Source organism: Metarhizium robertsii (genome assembly GCF_000187425.2).
Source record: "Metarhizium robertsii ARSEF 23 chromosome Unknown MAA_Scf_5, whole genome shotgun sequence".
Classification (NCBI taxonomy): Eukaryota; Fungi; Ascomycota; class Sordariomycetes; order Hypocreales; family Clavicipitaceae; genus Metarhizium; species Metarhizium robertsii.
The window spans coordinates 2,485,492-2,503,869 of record NW_011942193.1 but is presented as its reverse complement, the minus strand read 5'-3'; the positions used below and the strand labels follow the sequence as shown (position 1 = coordinate 2,503,869).

General features: G+C 51.6%; 3 protein-coding genes across 3 annotated transcripts; 2 read left to right on the top strand and 1 right to left on the bottom strand.

Moving 5' to 3' along the window:
- Window positions 1-151: 151 nt before the first annotated feature.
- Window positions 152-622, bottom strand: MAA_03911 (Endoplasmic reticulum, protein Pkr1; the record flags this gene model as incomplete). The annotated part of the gene is made up of 1 exon (XM_007821909.1): window positions 152-622. One exon carries the CDS (start codon window positions 620-622, stop codon window positions 152-154), a length of 471 nt encoding a protein of 156 aa, XP_007820100.1.
- An 8,231-nt stretch (window positions 623-8,853) lies between these two features.
- On the top strand, window positions 8,854-9,451 carry MAA_03912 (uncharacterized protein; the record flags this gene model as incomplete). Its single annotated transcript, XM_007821910.2, has 2 exons — window positions 8,854-8,884; window positions 8,940-9,451. 2 exons carry the CDS (start codon window positions 8,854-8,856, stop codon window positions 9,449-9,451), a joined length of 543 nt encoding a protein of 180 aa, XP_007820101.2.
- A 5,247-nt stretch (window positions 9,452-14,698) lies between these two features.
- On the top strand, window positions 14,699-15,430 carry MAA_11247 (uncharacterized protein; the record flags this gene model as incomplete). The annotated part of the gene is made up of 1 exon (XM_011413227.1): window positions 14,699-15,430. The coding sequence occupies one exon, from the start codon at window positions 14,699-14,701 to the stop codon at window positions 15,428-15,430; it is 732 nt and encodes a 243-aa protein (XP_011411529.1).
- Between the last annotated feature and the right edge of the window lie 2,948 nt (window positions 15,431-18,378).

Below are 18,378 nucleotides of genomic sequence, written 5' to 3'. Positions count from 1 at the left end.
ATCGGAACCACCTTGGATAGCAAGTAGACGGATGGAGTTGGGTTAGAGTGTTTCCCAACACTGCATCACCAGGTATACTATATTCTTCTTATTTAATTTAATACGCTGCATCCTCGCTTCGTTATTCGCTCATGCACGCGCCCGGACAATGTCACTTCTCGATCTCCGAGACCTTCTCCCACTCATCCTCGGTGCTCACACTAGACTGCGTCGATCCCCCAGACGAAACTTCCGAGTTCTTTGCCTGGCCAGCAGCACCGCCGCTCTCCCCTCTCTTCTTCAGTCTCTGCCGGCCCTCTCTCGCTGTAGTCTCAACCTCGGTATCGCTGTCGTCCCCTCCCTTGTCGTCGGTGGCATCCTTCTCCTTGGCTTCTGCTTGCTCCGCCTCCTCTTGCTGCCTCTTCTGTGCGACGGCGACCTCGTTCGCGAACCAGTTAATCGAGTACCATAGTCCTGCGCACAGGACCGACAAGATTACAAAGTGTATGCTTGCCGTGGCGACGAGGAGCCCAAACAGGACGATTTGGAGGGCAGCAAACGTGGCGTTTGTGGCTTTGAGGATGGTGGGTGTTGGGCCGGGCACGAAGATGGACTCCCAGAGGTCGGTGATGAAGGCGGCCATTGTGTACGGGTATGCTGCCGTGCTCTTTGCGAATTCGTCGTCTGTGTTCGGGGCGCGTCGTGGAGGCGGGACGTGGGACGCGTGCTCGGCCGATGGTCCCTCTTCTTCTTCTCTTTCCAGGGTTCTGTTTTGCGCCCGAGAGGAAGGGGGCGTTGTTGAGCAGGGATGGGGTAAACCGTGACGTTTTTGTGCTCGTGACTAGGTATTTACTGTGGGTGCCTGATAAGTTTTGTGCAGCATCAGCCTCCGCGGGCAAGTGGTGACTTGTTTTGGCAAATAGTCGATACTTGGAAACGTCGGGGGTCGCGTGGGTGTGTTGAACACGTATTGCGGCCAAGTGTCCATAGTGCCTGGTGGTTTTGCCCGGATGTGGCTGCCTGAAGCCGCGCGGAGAAGGATATAAGTTCCTTCCGTTGAGGCAATTTCATGGTGCCCGAGACCTGAGCCGCTGGGACGCAGCCACCAGCTCCTCGAGACCGAGCTTTGGTGAAGTCCAATTGGAAGGAAGCCCAACAAGAAACTTGATACTACTCACGAGGTTTCAATCAGTCACCAACAAACAGCACTGGACGGAGCGTACGAGCCGTCTGGTTTTTTTTTTGGCCCGACTCCAGGGTAGTGACGGATCAGATACGAAAGTTGGTGCCACAATCGCGTTTGCGCAACCGACTGCCTATGTCCGATCCGCAACACAAAGGCCAGGGCAAATAGTGTCGGAACCCCGGGCTTCACAGCAGCCCATGGCGTTTTGCCGGCTGCCTTGCCTGCAACGAGAAATTCGAATCTCCGGTGCCACAGTCCAGGAACCCCCGTCATAATAATCTGACTCTCCGCAACGATGCACAAATCGCCGCCTGTCCAGTGTCGAGGCTGCCTGGGCTGAGCCGATTCGTGAGCACTGCAATGACTCAGTCTTACAAATGGATCTCAGAGAAAACTTATTAGGCAGTGTCCGACTATCTATCCCACTTGCTAGTCCGGGTCCCGACGTCTTCCCCGGTATACTTGAATGAGATTCTGACCCAAGCCGACACGGACCGTTGAATACCGATTGCGGCAGTGCTGACGTCCAACATAGTACTCCTGTTTTCAGCCGTTCCGGCAAGGTACAAATGGGATGATCAAGCCCCAGTGTCAATTTCAATATGGTAGACATAATAGACCGTCAGCCCGGGGTGTCGTTCGTTTTTCGACGTGACTAGCTTGTCGGCCAGTCATGCTGGCCACGAGAAGTCCGTTGTCTGAAGCCATGGACCCAATTACTCTTCCGCCCTTCGGATTCCTCGGCCGCATCTTGTTCAGGGTCACCATGCAGACACATGGCGAATGGTGCCGGATACTTGTGCCAGGCACTCTCCATGAATGGTGTATATGGATGAAGCGTACCTGCTTTGTGCCACCCCATCCCTTCCCCGGGGTTTTCTTGAATCCCGTCGTGCGAACGAGTTTAGGTGCATAGACGACCCCGTCATATTTCCTGTAGCCTTTCGCGTATGCATATTTTAATACAAGATAGGGCTCTGGTTTATCCCCAAAATTTCCTTGTGGCTTCCGGAGCCTTGTTGGAGGCCTAGTGGAAGAGCCTCGATCTCGTTGCGAGCCTTGTACCACAGAGAGTATACGGAGTAGTACTAAGCATGTCTCATACTTGCCCCGTGATCATAGTGTAACACGAGGATAGTTACTCCGTACGGTCGACTAATATGTGACTTGTCAGCTCCACTTGCCGGGTGAGTTGAGTAATGGTGTGAGTAAGCGCGTGCATCTTGCGTTTTAATCCGACAAACGTGAGCCAGCAATGCCCATACAATTCTGAAGCCAGTCCCGTACCTTCGGGGTACGTAGTAGTTCAGGCCGCTCTCTGTCCCCCAAGACAGCAGCAGCAGGCGTATCTCTCTCCGCCATCTCACCGACATCCGAGCTTCTTCTTGTGGGGAGTCGGATCGACTGAGGCATTATAGCTGTAGAAAAGCCGTCAAACGCCTACCCTACCTCCCCTATGCCTCCTGCCTCTTTTGGTTTGCACATATACTTACCAACCAGACCAACGGTTCAAGTGTGGCGTTGCAAGAACTCATGTCTTTTCATGTTCATGTTACATCCGCCGCAGAACACCGCCAACTTTGTGCGTTGTCGTACCTGACTAAAGTGCCAAGTCCCAAGATGGAAAGTAGACAGGTTACTCTGCATCTACCAAGCAAACTCTCTTAGGGATCAAGTGACGAGCCCTTACTGATACTGCCGAATGGCTAATTTTCAACCCGACAAATGGGAGTTCGACGTCCGTCCTCAGGCGGTTAGATACCTCGATTTGTAGCCTGTAAGAGTAAGGCTGTCCCCAAAATAGACCTTCTCGATATAATGGGATGAAGAATTCTAACATCATATGCCATTGGAAGGCAACGTTACCAAGGAAGTGGTCTGTTCTCTGGAGCAACGAGGCGGTCGTTCCGTCCGTCTTCTCAAAGTGATTGAAGAGTCCGTGTAGTACCGGCACCCGGAAGATACTCTGAGATAAGGGAGTCAATTGTATGCCGGGTTTCGGGCTGATCAAACAGACTCTGTAGTTGTCCGCGCGGGACCTGATTTCTCTGAGCCGAGGTATTTGACGAGTATAACACGATAGACTGCCGTATTTCCCATTCGGAAGATAAGAGTTGCCCAAGGTTTCCCTGTTGGCTTGGTCTTCGTCATATAACCTCATGGGTCTAGTGTTAGGGGTGAGGATACGAAACATCGGATTTTAGCACCGAAATCTATTAAAAAGACCTGCGGGGTCTGTTGTAGTTCCGCCTTTCTTTCTCGATTAGGATTCTCTTGTTTAGACTGAACGTGACGTCCGTGACCTGCAGGGAGGCTGCATCAAAAGGACTTGCTTGAAGGATAGGAGCCGATCAGAAACGCGTGGCTAATTGTCCATGTTATGCTTCAGTCTGACCAGAATAAACACGAATAGTAGATATGCTGTTCCGTATTCAAGAAAAGGCGCAGTCGGATCTCACAAAATGTTGTACTTCCATTACGCCCATGAATGACTCTGCTGGCGAAAATTTATGATGAAGCAAAACTGACAGATTGTGAGACCTGTTCCCCCTGGATCTTGGCCTGAGTTTTGCGCTAAATCAGAGATTTGTACAGCTTGTTCTCTAGGGATATCACAGACCTCTGTGATAGGAATGGGGTGCTTAGACTGCCTAGATTCCGGGCAGTCCATCTGGGTTGCGTTCATGAACACTGACACCTACCAACGGCTTCATCGGCTTCGGTAATGCAAGAGCTGTATCGACGTAGACCACGAATAGTATAGCTGTCCTACCCAAATGCCCCAGCATCTCTTTCATTGCAAGTATCTCCATTGTGAACCACTGGGACACGCGAGGCTGTGCCATTGGAACTGCGCTGCTACGAGGTGATCGGGGTCACCTGAACTTGTTCCTGGTCGATGCCCGGAGACGCTTAGCATCCGCAAAACACACCAGATAATCCAATGACAGGGAGAAGAATCATCCGCTGAAACGAGGAGCGTGAGCTACTCTGCAAGTTGGTAACATGCGAACTGCATGTGGCTGTTTTCCTGACCACGATGAACTCTCGGATGCAAGGGATTCACATCATGTACATTTGTACCTGACATGAGGCAATGCAGTGTCTTGTCAACAACCCTGCTGCCAGACTCTTCCATCAGGTAAAGCTCAAAGAAGAGTAGCCATGGTACGCAACGAAAATCTCATACTTTAACTTTTCAATCCTCAATATGCATGTTAAGTAGCACGCCCGTGGAATAGGTGAAGTCAGATTCGTCAATTTAGTCAATAAAATTGCTCTGAAGCGTTCCGAGGCCCCCATCTACTGGATGCAGCGAAATTTCGTCCAAATGCTCATACCGACCTTTTGCATCATGATAAACCCTTGGACGCAGGGGAAGAGAGTCTCAGTGGATGACGTCTATGGTCTGACACGGGTCACGGCACTCTGACCGGACAGTTGCCTCATAGAGCTGCAGACTAGACGTGTGTAGATGCATACTAGCTTGTCTTATCTGGCCATGTTGTAAAGGAAAAATGAAGAAGACCTACCATAATAAGACCATCTCTTGTAGGAGGCCTCCACTTTTGGCAGAGTCGTTAAAACAGGCCATTTCAAAGATAGACAGACTCCAATCTCACCAACCCCCAATTCTGGCCCTCAACACTGGCTCTTTTGGGCAAAGCCAGGCAAGCGTGAGAGAAACACTCGGTAGAGGAATCATGGATGATGGATCAGCCCACCGGTACTTCGTACAATACTAGGACTAGTTAAATCGTCGACCTGTGGTGGACGGGACAGTTTCTCCAGAGCCAATGGGGGATGGACTGATACCCACGTCACTCCTCCGTACCCAGCATAGTGTTATTCCTTGGGCATTGGGCATGACAGGACCGGAATAACGAGGGCTGCGTGGACTTGGACTGCACCTGTTGTATTATACAGCACAGCTGGTATAGCTTCATGGGGGCCAGATCCACATCTGCATGGCCCAACAGGGTTGGGATGACAGACATGGTCATTGTTCCAGGATGAGAAGGGCGGCTGGCCGCCATGGGTAATGGGATCATTGACGGCCAAAGGGAGGGGCGTGGATGAAATTGCTCAGCGACAGCCGGCACCGCCCAGTCCAAAGATTGATCAATGCTCCGATTGGGGCCGCTGTCCAGAGCCACGCCGGTGTGAGATGGCTTCGTTGCTGATCCACGCACAGCGACACGAAGACAGCTGTCAGCGTCGGAACGGTTACCATTGGTTGATTTAGACGCCGTTACGTCGAGGGTCCTCGGGTGTGTCCAAAACAAGCTGTGTTGGTTTGCGCAGCTAACCGGGATAGGTTCGTACAGCAGATACTAGCAGTACGGAGCAGTAATTCGGACATCCACATTTCCTTCCCCGTTATAGGTCGGAACCAAGGCTTGAGTCTAGCCGCGAAATGTTAGTGCACGGTCAAGTCCTTGGAAGAATTCTGGCAGCAAAGCAATAAACACAAGACAAGGCCGTACAAACTTGAAAGCCATTGAGCAGGCATAGAGCCAAATGGGCTGTGTCGTATTAGCAAGGTCAGAGTTGGGATTTGCATTCCCGTTAGTGGAAGATGGTTGAAGGTCTGCCACCACTCGCGCTTTCCCAAACTTGACTGGAGTTTGAGGAAGGTACGGATTTTGACGCAGATATTGACGAGTCGATGAGTCAGCGAGCCAAAACGACACGAAGTCGACACAATCGAACTTGAAACTGCCCAAGCTCTTGTGAGTGTCTTTTGCAGACCAAGCCCGACACCTTACGGAATACTACTACTACCAGGCTCGACTATGAAGTGGGTGAGATGACCACTCCCAGGCGGCAAGCTGCGGTACTATGACCCATTACTCTGACACTCAGCAGCCTCAGAGGCATTTCTGATAGCTGATTATCGGTGCTCGATCTTGGCCCGAATCTTTCGGCTCCGGCTGTCCGCATTTCTCACATGCTGGCGATCCTCGCCCTTTGCACCATCCCACTGGTATCGAGTCGAGCCCAACTAGAAGCTCAGAGAGTGCGTGCAACTTACACCTGCGCGAATGGGCATGAGCCGTTGGGAGGGAGAGCCAAGGGTGGGACGGTGGGAGAGGAGGGTCCACACGCCAACGCATCCCACATGTCTCTCGCTGGACTAAAAAAACAAAGCTACGACTCCGGCAGGCATAGAGGGTGGAGGCTCTGTGTCGCAACGAACTTGAGAACTTGCTGTGATTGAATTCTTCCAGCACCCAACACCTCTGACAGCCATAGGTGCTTGTTACCCTCTGATGGACGGACTATGGGCACATCGGGTTTGGGTTTGACTTTCATCATGGCATTCCACTTTGCAGGACCTGGGACGGGTTGGAATGGATCCTGCTGTGCGTACGGCGTAAGGAGACCTAATTGCTCATCGCCAACTTTGCAAAGACTGAGTTCGACACTGCCATGAAGGAGGACTCAGTGCTGTCTTGACCAAAATACTCTGGTTGCACTAGGTACGTATGTACTGGTTCGCAATCAACCAACAGAACCGCATACCCGCTACGTCGTTGGCGTTTTTGGCTTGTGGCTCGACAGCCCCAACCCCTTGGTCTATACTACAGCACATACTGCAGACGGCCCTGGATCACTGCGGTCATATCCGTTTGCCATTGAAAACAGCTTGAGAGTGCAGGAGGCCATCGTCCAACACCGCCGAGTCCCACCAAGCACTCAGAAAAGGCGGCAAGGATCCCAATCCTGCTATCGAAGATACTAGTGCCATGGGAATTCTCGCCTCGGCGTCCAGCACGTGGGCATCTGTTCAGGCTTGCGAACGTTGGTTGCATTGGCAAAAGCTGGGTTCATCGTCTCACTAGCCAGTAAGATACCCCCTTATTTTGACACAAGAAAAGCTCTGTTCTCTTCACCTCAGGTAGTCCTGACATGATAATATCATGGGCACCGACGCTCTCCCCGAACGTGGATGGCCATTGTCTAAGAAAGCCTTGAGAGAATGGTGATGGTGCTTGAAGGCGACCACAGGGCGAGCTGTGGTCCTGCTGCCAGGCTGGCTCCATGTCAAATTCTTCGGCTCTCGTCTCACCCACCTGGTCCAACACCCCTGGTATGCCTTTGACTCTGCACACACCCATCCACCACCTTCAGTCCGTGGTAGAGTGTACATGTACAGAAGATACGGCTCCTTGGGAGACAGTCCATACATACCTAGGTAACTACCTGGGTAGGTACCTAGGAAGGCCTGACTACCTAGGTAGTTCTCTGGCCGTCCCCCTAGCCGAATCGGACACCTCCGTCCAAACCCTGCCTGGCTTCAACAAACACCCACAGCTGCATTCGGTATCCTGGCCTTTCTCGCTAGATTGTCCAGTTGGGATGGGCCGCCAATTCTGGAGCCTATCGATCCCTTCCCTCCTCCCCCCGACCGCGCCACACGTCAGAGGTGGCAGGCCCGTAACTAACTGGACTGGGGTCAGCAAGCTGTTCGTCTGTGTATCGCTACGGCCATAGAGACGCGCGACTAAGTACAGGCTCCCGGAGCCAAGGCAGGCAGGCAGGCCAGCCTCTTGGTCTCTCACACCCATACACTACGTATAAAATCGTAATACTACTACATAAGTCGCAATGAGCCATTGCCTCACCGTGGCCACACCCCAGAATACCCACCGGCACGCGCATCCAGCCTCTCATTGTATTCTGTACAATGCCAAGCAACGTTCACGCCCCCAAGCAGCAAGATGCCTCCGATTCTGTGGGTAACCTCACCACTCAGATGCCCTAGGGAGGAGCTGTCTGTCTGTACCTGGTTTGGTTCTGAACCATGCTAGCCGTGCCTCGACTAGGCTGTTACTGCCATGTTCCCATATCCTGAGCATGAGTACGGGGTTTGTAGCATCTGATGTCTATCCCGGCGGCAGTTTACTTCCTACACCTTGCCAGTCCCCTCTCTCACCATGGCCCCAGTGTCTTCATCAAGACTAAGATATGAACTCCACTCGAGTTCGGTAGGACCTTGTGCTATAATACAGGCCTATGCCCTGGTATCTGGTTGTCCAGCCTTCTGCGAATCACCTCCCCAAGGATATATTCATTCCTTCTGCCACTTCTCTTGTCTTGGACATCAAATTGTTGTTGTCTCACCCAAACGTGGCAACATCCATCTTCTGGCTAAAACCTGACCATCAGTTCCTGGGTCTTCAAGGAAACTGTAAGTTGAACTATTTTGAGGACATGGCTTCTTCCCCTTGTTGAAGTTCGCGACTGTGTTTGGCACTGGAAAGTCGATGGAGAATATGTCACGACATCGGCTTACACTCTGAGAAAAGAAGAACGCAGAAATACCTGAAGTGCTATTTTCCAAGACTTTTCTATTTGGTGGCTTTCCGGGCTCTGGCTGCAGTGTCACTCCCCGAGCGCTTACCCTCCCACACCACTTGTTAAGGCTGCGCGCTCTTTCGAGGCTTGCATAAGAAGCTGAGAAGCACACCTCTCTCCGTTTTCCCCTTTCACTTTTGCCGTGGACAAACTCCGTATGAGAAACATAAAGCCAGAGGCCATACCACCAACAAGTAATTTGGGCTTGATCTTTTCGAAAACAATCAATATGAGGTATTACTCTCCCTTCTGCCGCTTCCAAGCAACATACTTACCGAGGGAAAAAAATTAGCGCGGTTGTAATCCAGTTCGACCCTGCCTTTGCAATGGGACCCAGATCGGTATTCCCTTGGCCTGGTAAGAAACTATTTCGTTCATACAGGCAGCAGTATCAGCTAAATCGAACCCATAGGGCCTCTTGACTCAGCGGCAACAAACCACAATATTCTAGGAGCTGACCTTAATTCTCTTGTCAGCGGCTCAGACGCCAGCCTGACTCCTCCCAGCGAGACAAGATCACTAGCTTCTAGCCCGCCACGCCTATCCATGACACCTGAGCAACAGGAGATGAGGAGGCACAGAGATAGAGTACGACGAGAGTCCAAGTTGACGTCCAGGATGAGACGCACTGACAGTGCCTCATACACCACCTCCCCGCCGCCGATGGCCCTGAACGATGTTTCTAATGCAATCCCTCTGCCGATTTACTCGACGGCACCTCAGGTCTCTCTACTCGCAGAACCTTCTCAAGCTCTACACAACCAGCAATATCTGTCTTCATATAACGCAGCTCTACAGGAAGCTTCACATACTTCTCAGATGTTCACCTCTTCTCCCTATCAGTCGATGTGGGTTGTTCCAGACCAACGAGTTACGGAAGCATCATGGGCTAATGGAATTTGCTCTCAGACCATCAACGTATAGCATGCCAATGGATTACCCGGGTATTTATTCTGCACCAGGGGACTTCAGGTATGCTATGAACTTGTCTCTCATTTTCGTGATTGGCAGGTAATTTCTGACATGAGCTCAATAGCACTCGTACCCCTCTATCAGTCGCACAAGACACCGGCCTCCTATACTCCATGCCAACGGTTCAGCCTATTTCTCATTCAAATTATAGCCAGGAAGGCAGCCACGTTAGAGTTGTTCAGAGCCGGCCAAAACCTCGATGTTGGGAGCATGGGTGCAATGGCAGACAGTTCTCCACCTTTAGCAATCTTCTTCGACATCAGCGGGAGAAATCAGGCCAAGCAGCCAAAGCTACATGCCCAAATTGTGGTGCTGAGTTTACTCGAACAACCGCCAGAAATGGACACTTGCTGCACGACAAGTGTAAGCAGAGAAGAGGCAACAGCAGCAGCAACTGAAACAGCAACATTACATCCGGTTCCGATTCACGACTGGTGAGGCTAGGGAGACCTCGATTCTAATCCGACACAAAACTTGTACGATTACGTCATCTATTCTTGTGATTTATATTTGCTTTTGTTCACCAAGTCTTCTTTCAACTTGAGTGGGGGTTTGATCTTCCGGCGCAGATAGGTGTATTGTAAGAGGCTGTACCCAGGGATCACAGGCCAAGAGTTCCAGCTCACGGTACGGCTTAGTGCTTTGGATGGGAAGCTGGCGGATGTTTGAATGTTTTGTTTTGACTTTGGGATATATCCACCACGTCTATGAGCAGATTTCTTATGAAATAATTACAGGCGGTTTTTTTTTTTTTTTTGGCGAATATTTTGGAGGGGTGATCACTGAACGGGATGGGCGGCACAGCATGCAGTGAAATTCAATTGGCCGTTTGGAAATATTACATATGCAAAGAAGACTGCTTCGTCCTCGTCTGACGCAGATTCCACGTGCATGGCATGGCATGACGGCTTTGGGTTGCGGGCGGAAGTCAGATTTGGAATGCTGTGCCAAGGTTCCGTTAAGGTACCGTCACCACATGCTTGCCTGGGATGGTGGGCATGGGAGGAGATTGTCGGGACGGTGCAGGTTCTCCTCGTGGAGACGACATACAGAAATGCAATATGGTGTGGCATTGGCGGAGGCTCATGACGTCTGACGCAGAGTTGGGTGCATGCAAGCTGCATGATAGGGTCTATTACTGGCAACCTGGCTACTGTAGTAGCCGTCTTGGCCGCCAGAGTGCGACCTGGCTCTTGGGTGGTGTTGACAGAGGAGAATAGTGAGCACCCCCCGGACTTAGCTCATCTCCCGTCCACTGGCACTCGGAAAGACCCCGAAGTTTTTTATTTATCTATTTATTTTATTATTTGTTTATTAAATCCCCCCCCTTCCGTCCCCCGTCTAGCAAGGGTCATCTGCCTGGCAAGGCCGTGTGGGAAGGGCGAAGAAAAAAGATGAGTATGGAGTACGAAGCACAGCACTGAGAGAGTACGGAGTACCCAGTTTGCCAGTCATGTGTTGGTCGGGCTGTCCAATGTCTGGCGTGTGGAACCAGACTGATCAGCATGCTGAAGTGGTGTGGCGGGAAGCCAAGCGATTCTGCATCGACGTGTGTTCTGAAGTTGTGTAACCTTTATTACATGTTTGTGCTATAATATGCATATGTGCCGTTGCGGAGCTCCATCACGACCTTTGTTATTATTAACCCACACACACCAGACACACTCTCTCTCATACACACGCGCGCGTGCAAACACGACTGCAGTTGCGTCGCAAACGACTCTTACGAATTACACCGGACAGTTATTGGAAAGAGGGGCATTTACGAATATTGGCGGAGCTTTCAATTTGTTGGGGGCTTTGGATTCTCTTGACAGGGACAGTCACTAGACACAGGCTGGAATGGGTGAAGCGCGCCGTTGGCCTTGTCGACGGACGGTGCGAAAAAGTATTACTATGTACGGAGCCTGGGAGCCTAATCCACATCAAATGCTATCAGGATACCTACGGTCAGGCAACATTGAATCAAGATGTCTGGTACCAGACTATCTAGCACCAGCACCGGACATTAATAGCGCAACGCGGGGGTGAACTGCTGCATCGACCCAAGCTCAATTTGTCCCAAGGGTGAATGTGTTTTTAATTCCACCAGCTTACAGGACTGGAGGACTGACATCTGGAGGGAGGCACGACTGGCAGACATGGAGGCCAATTGATGTCAGGGGCGGGCCAGCGCCGTCCAACTAGAACCTTGACAGCTGTGCAGGGATGAAGATGCAATGTTGACCGGGACCCCGGTGTGGGGGCGCCTTGGGGTCTTCTTGCGTCTTGTGTGTGTTGACCAAGTTGGCTAGCCCAGGTTGGAAAGGCCAACTGGGGACAGAGTGCCAGGTTGAGCAGGTGCTGCCCAGGATTAATTCTTGGCCTATCAACCCAGAGGAACTCGGTCCTCCTTGACCATCTCGACAGGTCCATATAGGCAGGGATGCCCTCTGAACTTGTTATTCCGTGTGAAAGCACTGGATGGTTCTGCCAGTCTACTACGACAGAAGGCTGTGTATATTACTCCATACAGAGAGAGCACGGAGAATACCCGACAACGGTCGAACGCCCTTGACGACAGGCGGGGTTCCTGGTCCCGACATTCGCATTGGCCGGGTCAAAAGGACACTCCCGCCATGTGAGTTGATCAGATCAAAACTGATCGGGGGCTAGGATGATTTTCGCACTGCCGCTCCCCCCTCAATAGAACCAAGCCGTCCATCTGTCTTGACCCAGAGCCAAGAAATGAGCCGAAGCCAACGCTGCCTTGCTTTTGTGGCTTCCTTTAGCTCCAGCAGAGGAGGGTAAGGGGAAGTGAACTAATGGTTTGGGGCCTTGTTCACCCATTTTCGATTCGATGCTTTCTATGTTTCTGGAAGACGCCCCCAACACTAATCTTGGAAATGCTGTGTAAGACTAGCCTTCCACTAGGGGGGTGAAACATGGGGGGGACTGTTTGACAGACGTCTTTTGCTTGGCGCCACTGTCCGCTTCTGGCAGTACAACGCAAGACTTCGTTTGAGCTTCGCTCTTCGGCGTTTGCGGGCAGAAGAGATGGCCGAAGACTGGTGGTTTTTTTCTTGTATTCGTTCCCTTTTTTTCCCTTCCCAAGGCTACACAAACAAGCGAACAGACCATCCCGCGGATACTTGACCATTGCGACGGGGTCATTGACGAAATGAAAGCTATATACAGGGGTAGCGGTGGAAGGAATGCCGCTCTTTCAAAGTAAGGACAATACGCCTGGCCTGCCCACCAACCTATGAGACGCAGTTATTGACAAATTTTCTATACAGCCCACTCGTTAAAGCTTAAATCAGTGCACAAATGCAGAGCGGGCCGCCGAAGCGATGTTACTGGTGCAGATGAGAACGGACGCAAGACCCGATGGTTCCTCCAATCCTGTGAGACAGCGGACACGAGAGTGGTTCCTGACACAGGCTCGACATGTTGATTGAGAACGATCAGAGGGGACTCATCAACAAATGCCGCACAGTCCCGTAGATGCGGATCCACACAGAAACTCCCGTGAATCGAAGGAGCCGGAGCCGCCGAGACGACACTTGCCGCCCCGCGAAACGGGACCGAAACACAAATCCGGTACCCGTGGTGATGGAGCAGGACGCATGAGCATGCGCCATTTGGCCGTGTCGTTTTCCTCTCGGCCCACTTGGACTCTTTCTTGAGATGCCCTGCATGTCTTGGACTGGCTGCAACGCTGGACTGGCCATGCGGATGGCTTGCGATGGCTTGCGATGAATGCCGCGGTTGGCTGATCAAGGCCGGTCTTCAGGTTGGTAGATGGGAAGCAATCATGACCACGCGGAATCAGCACTACTCCGTACTTTAGTGACGATTTTGCGTCCCAGCCCACACAAAATCCACCACCGTCCACAGCCGAACGCCGCCCCAGCACTTAGATTACGATGAGCTGACAGCCTTGGCCCCAGTGACGCGATCCATGACGGGTGGGAATAAGAAATCCCGCGCCTTAGCTAACCATGATGAATTTTCCTGGCGCCCATTTTTGGAGACTCGTGAATAATGTGCCACCAGATCTTACGGCCTGCTGCTACTAGCAGCACCAATCTCCACTGCCAGGGGCCTTCACTGCTCTCGGCCAGACAGCGTAAAAGCCATCCTGCGAACAAGCGAAAAGATAACTGACGCCTGGGACGGGTTGGGGCCCGTTATTTAGCGGGATGGCTGCATGTGGATCGCGACATGATCGCGGTGCAAGGACATTGTACTACATACATACATTACACATACATACAACGCGAAGACGAGGCTTGCACAGTGGAGTCTTGAGTCGACAATAATGAACGGGCCGTTCTTTGGGAACTCCTAGAGCGGAAAAACAGATGCTACCTTGCATCTTGCGTTTTGTGTGGTTTTGAGGACGAAGTATGGACTAACATAACAGTTATAGGTCTACCCAGGAACGATACAAGAAAGGAAATGAATAACGAATTCAGAGACGGATCGAGGCCGAGGAAACAACAGGTAGATTGATTGGCCAGTTGATGTGTGCCAAGATGACATCTGGAGAGCGACCTCTTGCTCAGCACCGTCCAACCGCCTCACGGGCCGTACGCCACTGAGATTGCGGCAATGGTGAGATTCAATGTCACCTCGAGCTTGATACAGTATTTTCTCTTCATTAATAGAGGTCGGATTTATGAGTGGAAACAAAGGAAAAGAGGTCCTCACCTATACTAAACTGCATATGTCCGCTATGGTTCACAACTACATACTTCAACACCTCAAGTATCCGGGAAACATTCGGCTTAAGCAATCTCACCCAAAGTCAAGATACGGCATCATCCACCCCGACTACAACCCATCCGTAGTTATGACGCAGTTTTCGATTTGCACATCCACAGGCGGGTAAAAATGAAACCCTCATTGCTGCTCGCTGCGGACCAGGCCTGGCAGCCCGTGGCCCAAGTTCTCACTTTGTCAACGTCATTGGCTCCGACCCAACGTCCAGCATAATCGAGACTGCCCGCCCGACTCCAGGCTGCTCATCATCCCGCGCCCGCATGCGCCTCTACGAGGACTCCACTACTCAAGACCTCGGCACAAATCTCCTCCAATTGCCATATCAAGCGTCGGCTTCATCACCGCCCCAAATGCTACGAACCGGCTCGACATGCCCCGATTTAGAGAGGCTGTGGTGGGAGTTGGCAAGCTCCACGGCATCTTGATTCTATAATGGGCGGTGGTATCAGCCCTCACACGACCTTGCCCACCTCGGCTGCCATCCAGACCACCATGGAGCATGAGATGGCGGGCATTGAGCCTTATTACACGGAGGGAACCGGGCTTAGTCAAGGTTATTACGTGAGACTAGCGCTTCTACGGATGGCTGAGTTTTCCAAGAGAGCTCTTTATTCATTGGTGTTGAGGACGACAAAGAATCGTGCTTTTGATATCATCGAGAAGTTAAAATGGACTTGTTCGAGAACAAATTCGGGCGATGCAAGGACAGAGGGAAGGCTGTTGCCAAAGGCTGATGTTGACGAAGGGTCCGAGAAGCTGAAGGCGTACACGAAAGGAGTTTCTGACTGCGAGAAAAGGAAGTCCAAGTTTGAAACTGTCTCCAAGGACAAGTTCTGTTGCTCGAGTTCAAGAGCGCCTTTGATGACGCAATGCATGTACATCCCTTGGCGATCCAACGTGGGTCTTGATCACAACACACAACTTGGCAGCACATTGAGGTCTGAAACACAAGGAGCCACAAGTCACTTGATCAGGAACTTTTCCAAGACTTTAACACGCCAGAAGAAAGAGAAGAGATGGGGAGAGAGCGCCTCTGCGGCATTTCACTCTCGACTCCCCCAGGCAAATGCTTCGTATAAGTCAATGGCGAACCCAAACGCTGCCTTCGGTGGAGCCGGGAATAATCAGCACGAACCATTCCAACAACAGCTCTGTCTCGTATAAGACGACAGCCAACTCAATTCTCCTTGGAGGATAAAATAAGCCGAGTGATGTACTCTGTATGTAACAAGCCGTCTCACCAACTTGCCACAGCCAGGTACTCCGCATCGAACCCTCGAAACTGGTTTCAGATAACCTCGAATCAAAAGCTGTGGGACATACATACATACATACATATCCTTTCCGAACCATCAAGCAAGCATTCCCACGTGGGCGCCAGCAACAAAAGCTGGGTCCCTCATCAACCACCAGATTTCCCGCTGACGCCTTGTGGTCTCGCCCTGTTTTTATTATTAGCACACAGCATTATTATTTTGTTTCGCCATCCCTGACCAAACCCCTCATCGTCTGGGGGCGTTCGGACGAAACGTGATGGGCTGGGTTCGTACAAGACGCATTTCAGCGCCGAGACACCACCACCCACCGCTGTTTGGGTGTGTGTAGATGGATGCATTGTGGGGGCGCGAAGAACGGTGCCGCATTCGAGAGGTTTGGCACCTTTTGTGGGCTATCATGTGAAATGTATGATAAGTTATTCCTTGCGGCGCATGGAGCAGAGCTGAACATCTGTTAGGTCTGATCCCGGCCTCGGGTGCCCAGTATGTATGTACATAGAGAATCGAAGAAGGACGTAAGCTGGCTGCTCTCTGCGATCCGTTGGTCATGGCATTTCGGCCGAGTCTTGAAACATAGCACCCCATCAACACCTTCGCATCAACCGACCTGCTGCTGTAGGCCAATCGCACGACAATCCACGGAGCCTTATGTATCAGCCCCGACCAACTAGCACTGCATTTCGAGCCAACTGCAGCAGTATGAAACGCGCAATGGTCATTGACGTCCAAGACATTTCTGACAAAAGCCGAGCACTCACCATTGAGCCGAAACGCTTCTGAATATTGACTTTGTGTTGTCGTGCAGATAAAAGCGTCCATCTGTAAACGCAACACGTACGGCCCGCACTGGCCAGCCTTGAGGCCCATGCAGGGCGAATTACGTGAGATGGGTCGGGAAACCATGGCCATGGTGGTTGGGCATGTCCGGGCAACACGGGAACTTGACGTCCCTTGAACCGTGGCGATGTGTCAACATTGGGACGACGATACGACTCTCAAGGCAAAGAAAGACATGGGACCGAGTGTGAACAGCGCTGGCAAAAGAGGTGCTGGTCTGGTAGCTTCCAATGGGAGCAAAAGGGCGAGTAATACTAACAGCTGAGCGTCGAGTACTACTACAATGTGTTAACTCATTTCCACCTAGTGCAAAGGCCTTTGCCTCGCAGACATGCGCCTGCGATATGCGTCTTGACTTCGCGCCGAAGTGGTCTAGTGTTTGCAGCCCACGGGATTCAAGAAGCATCAACTAGTCCGTCCAAGGCACAGCCAGACTTGTATTGTGTATGTTTCCGTTTTGATGCGCCTGCTTTAGCGCATGTAGATTTCTGACCGCAGACTCGCCGCAAGTCTCAGCCTATGCAGCGTGTTTATCAAGGCACATTAGTGTGACATGGCACGCAACCCGCAGCCTCGTAGCAGCAAGACACTGCAAGAAGAAGTTGTGCGGCGACGAGATTCAGTTGAGACGCAAGTCGGTCGTCGACCTCTCCCTTGGCCAGGTTCGGGTCCATGTCCACGCTCGCAAGCACTGCGGTTTCTTCATTATTTTTTTTCCAGTGGAGAGTGTCTGGTGTGGGTGATAGTAGTAGTTGATACCTACTTATTGACCCAGTTTGCGGACCCCGTAATACGACACTTCGGTTCTCGCTACGGACGCTACCGAGAGAACGGTACAGTTGTGTGCTCGCATCAAGGGCCAGATAGGGTCCCGTATGGCGTAAGAGTTGGAGCTGTATGTATGGAAATGCAGTTTGTTGCAGTCGCACATGGCGTGGACTACAATCCGTATAGCCTTGTGTGACTGACTGATGGCGTTTGCCTTGAACTAGGGCCGGGTTGGATGCTACTTTTGTTTGCGCAAGTCCAAACTAGTCAAGGTAAATCATGTTTCCCACCAAAGAGACTGTCGACTTGGGATTTTGGCATCGGAGAGACTATTTCATCCGGCTGGTGCAACGTCATGGCCTCGCACCACAGTTGTGTGACGAGCAACTCGGACCTGACTCCCCCGAATCGAAATTTCACATCTCAAGGGGTCCGGCGGTGGGATGAACCAGGGGCTCTTACCAAGATGAGAGGGGAACTGGCGGTTGTCCCCTCCCCCAGTCCAAACTGCGAGCCACACAACCATGTACCCATGGCATATTTGGTACCCATCGTCATCGGACGTCCCGTGATGGGGGGTTCTGTTGGCTCGATACCGGCCGAGTTCCACAAAACAAAACTCGGTGGACTTAATCAGGATATTCTAGCGAGATTGGAGCCTGCAATGGGTGGTCTCTGGACACACAAGTTGGTACATCCTTCCGGTATAGGCATAATGCCTGTCCGTAACTGAATAGTGCCTAGGCTGGTATAGTTTGACATGGCAACATGTCTGCTCGAACGGTGCCTATGCATGGTTAGTGTGGATGCATTCACTGTACTATGTACTAGTATTGACATAATCTCCACTGCGTATGGCAATTTGACAGCCTATGTATTATAGGGAGGATGTGTTTCCTACTGCAGAGCGCTCAAGCTTGCTCACACCTGGTCTGCATCTCGCGGGTAGGGTGAAATGCGAATAATGCTGTCGACAGCAGCCCAAAATTTGCTTGGTTTTGGATCCCATCACTCTTTGTCGGCAATGTCGAGCAGAGCACAAGCATAGAATGTTCAAGACTCGCCTACAATACATATAGGCTCCTCCGCACTAGGTACTGGGCGCTGGGTACCATATTCCACGGGGGCCATGATAATGCAGTCTGGGGGATGCACACGTGCCACTATGTGTTGCCGTCACCATAAAAGCAACCTCGTACAAGGGGAATCCCAGACGATCGGCGACAGGGT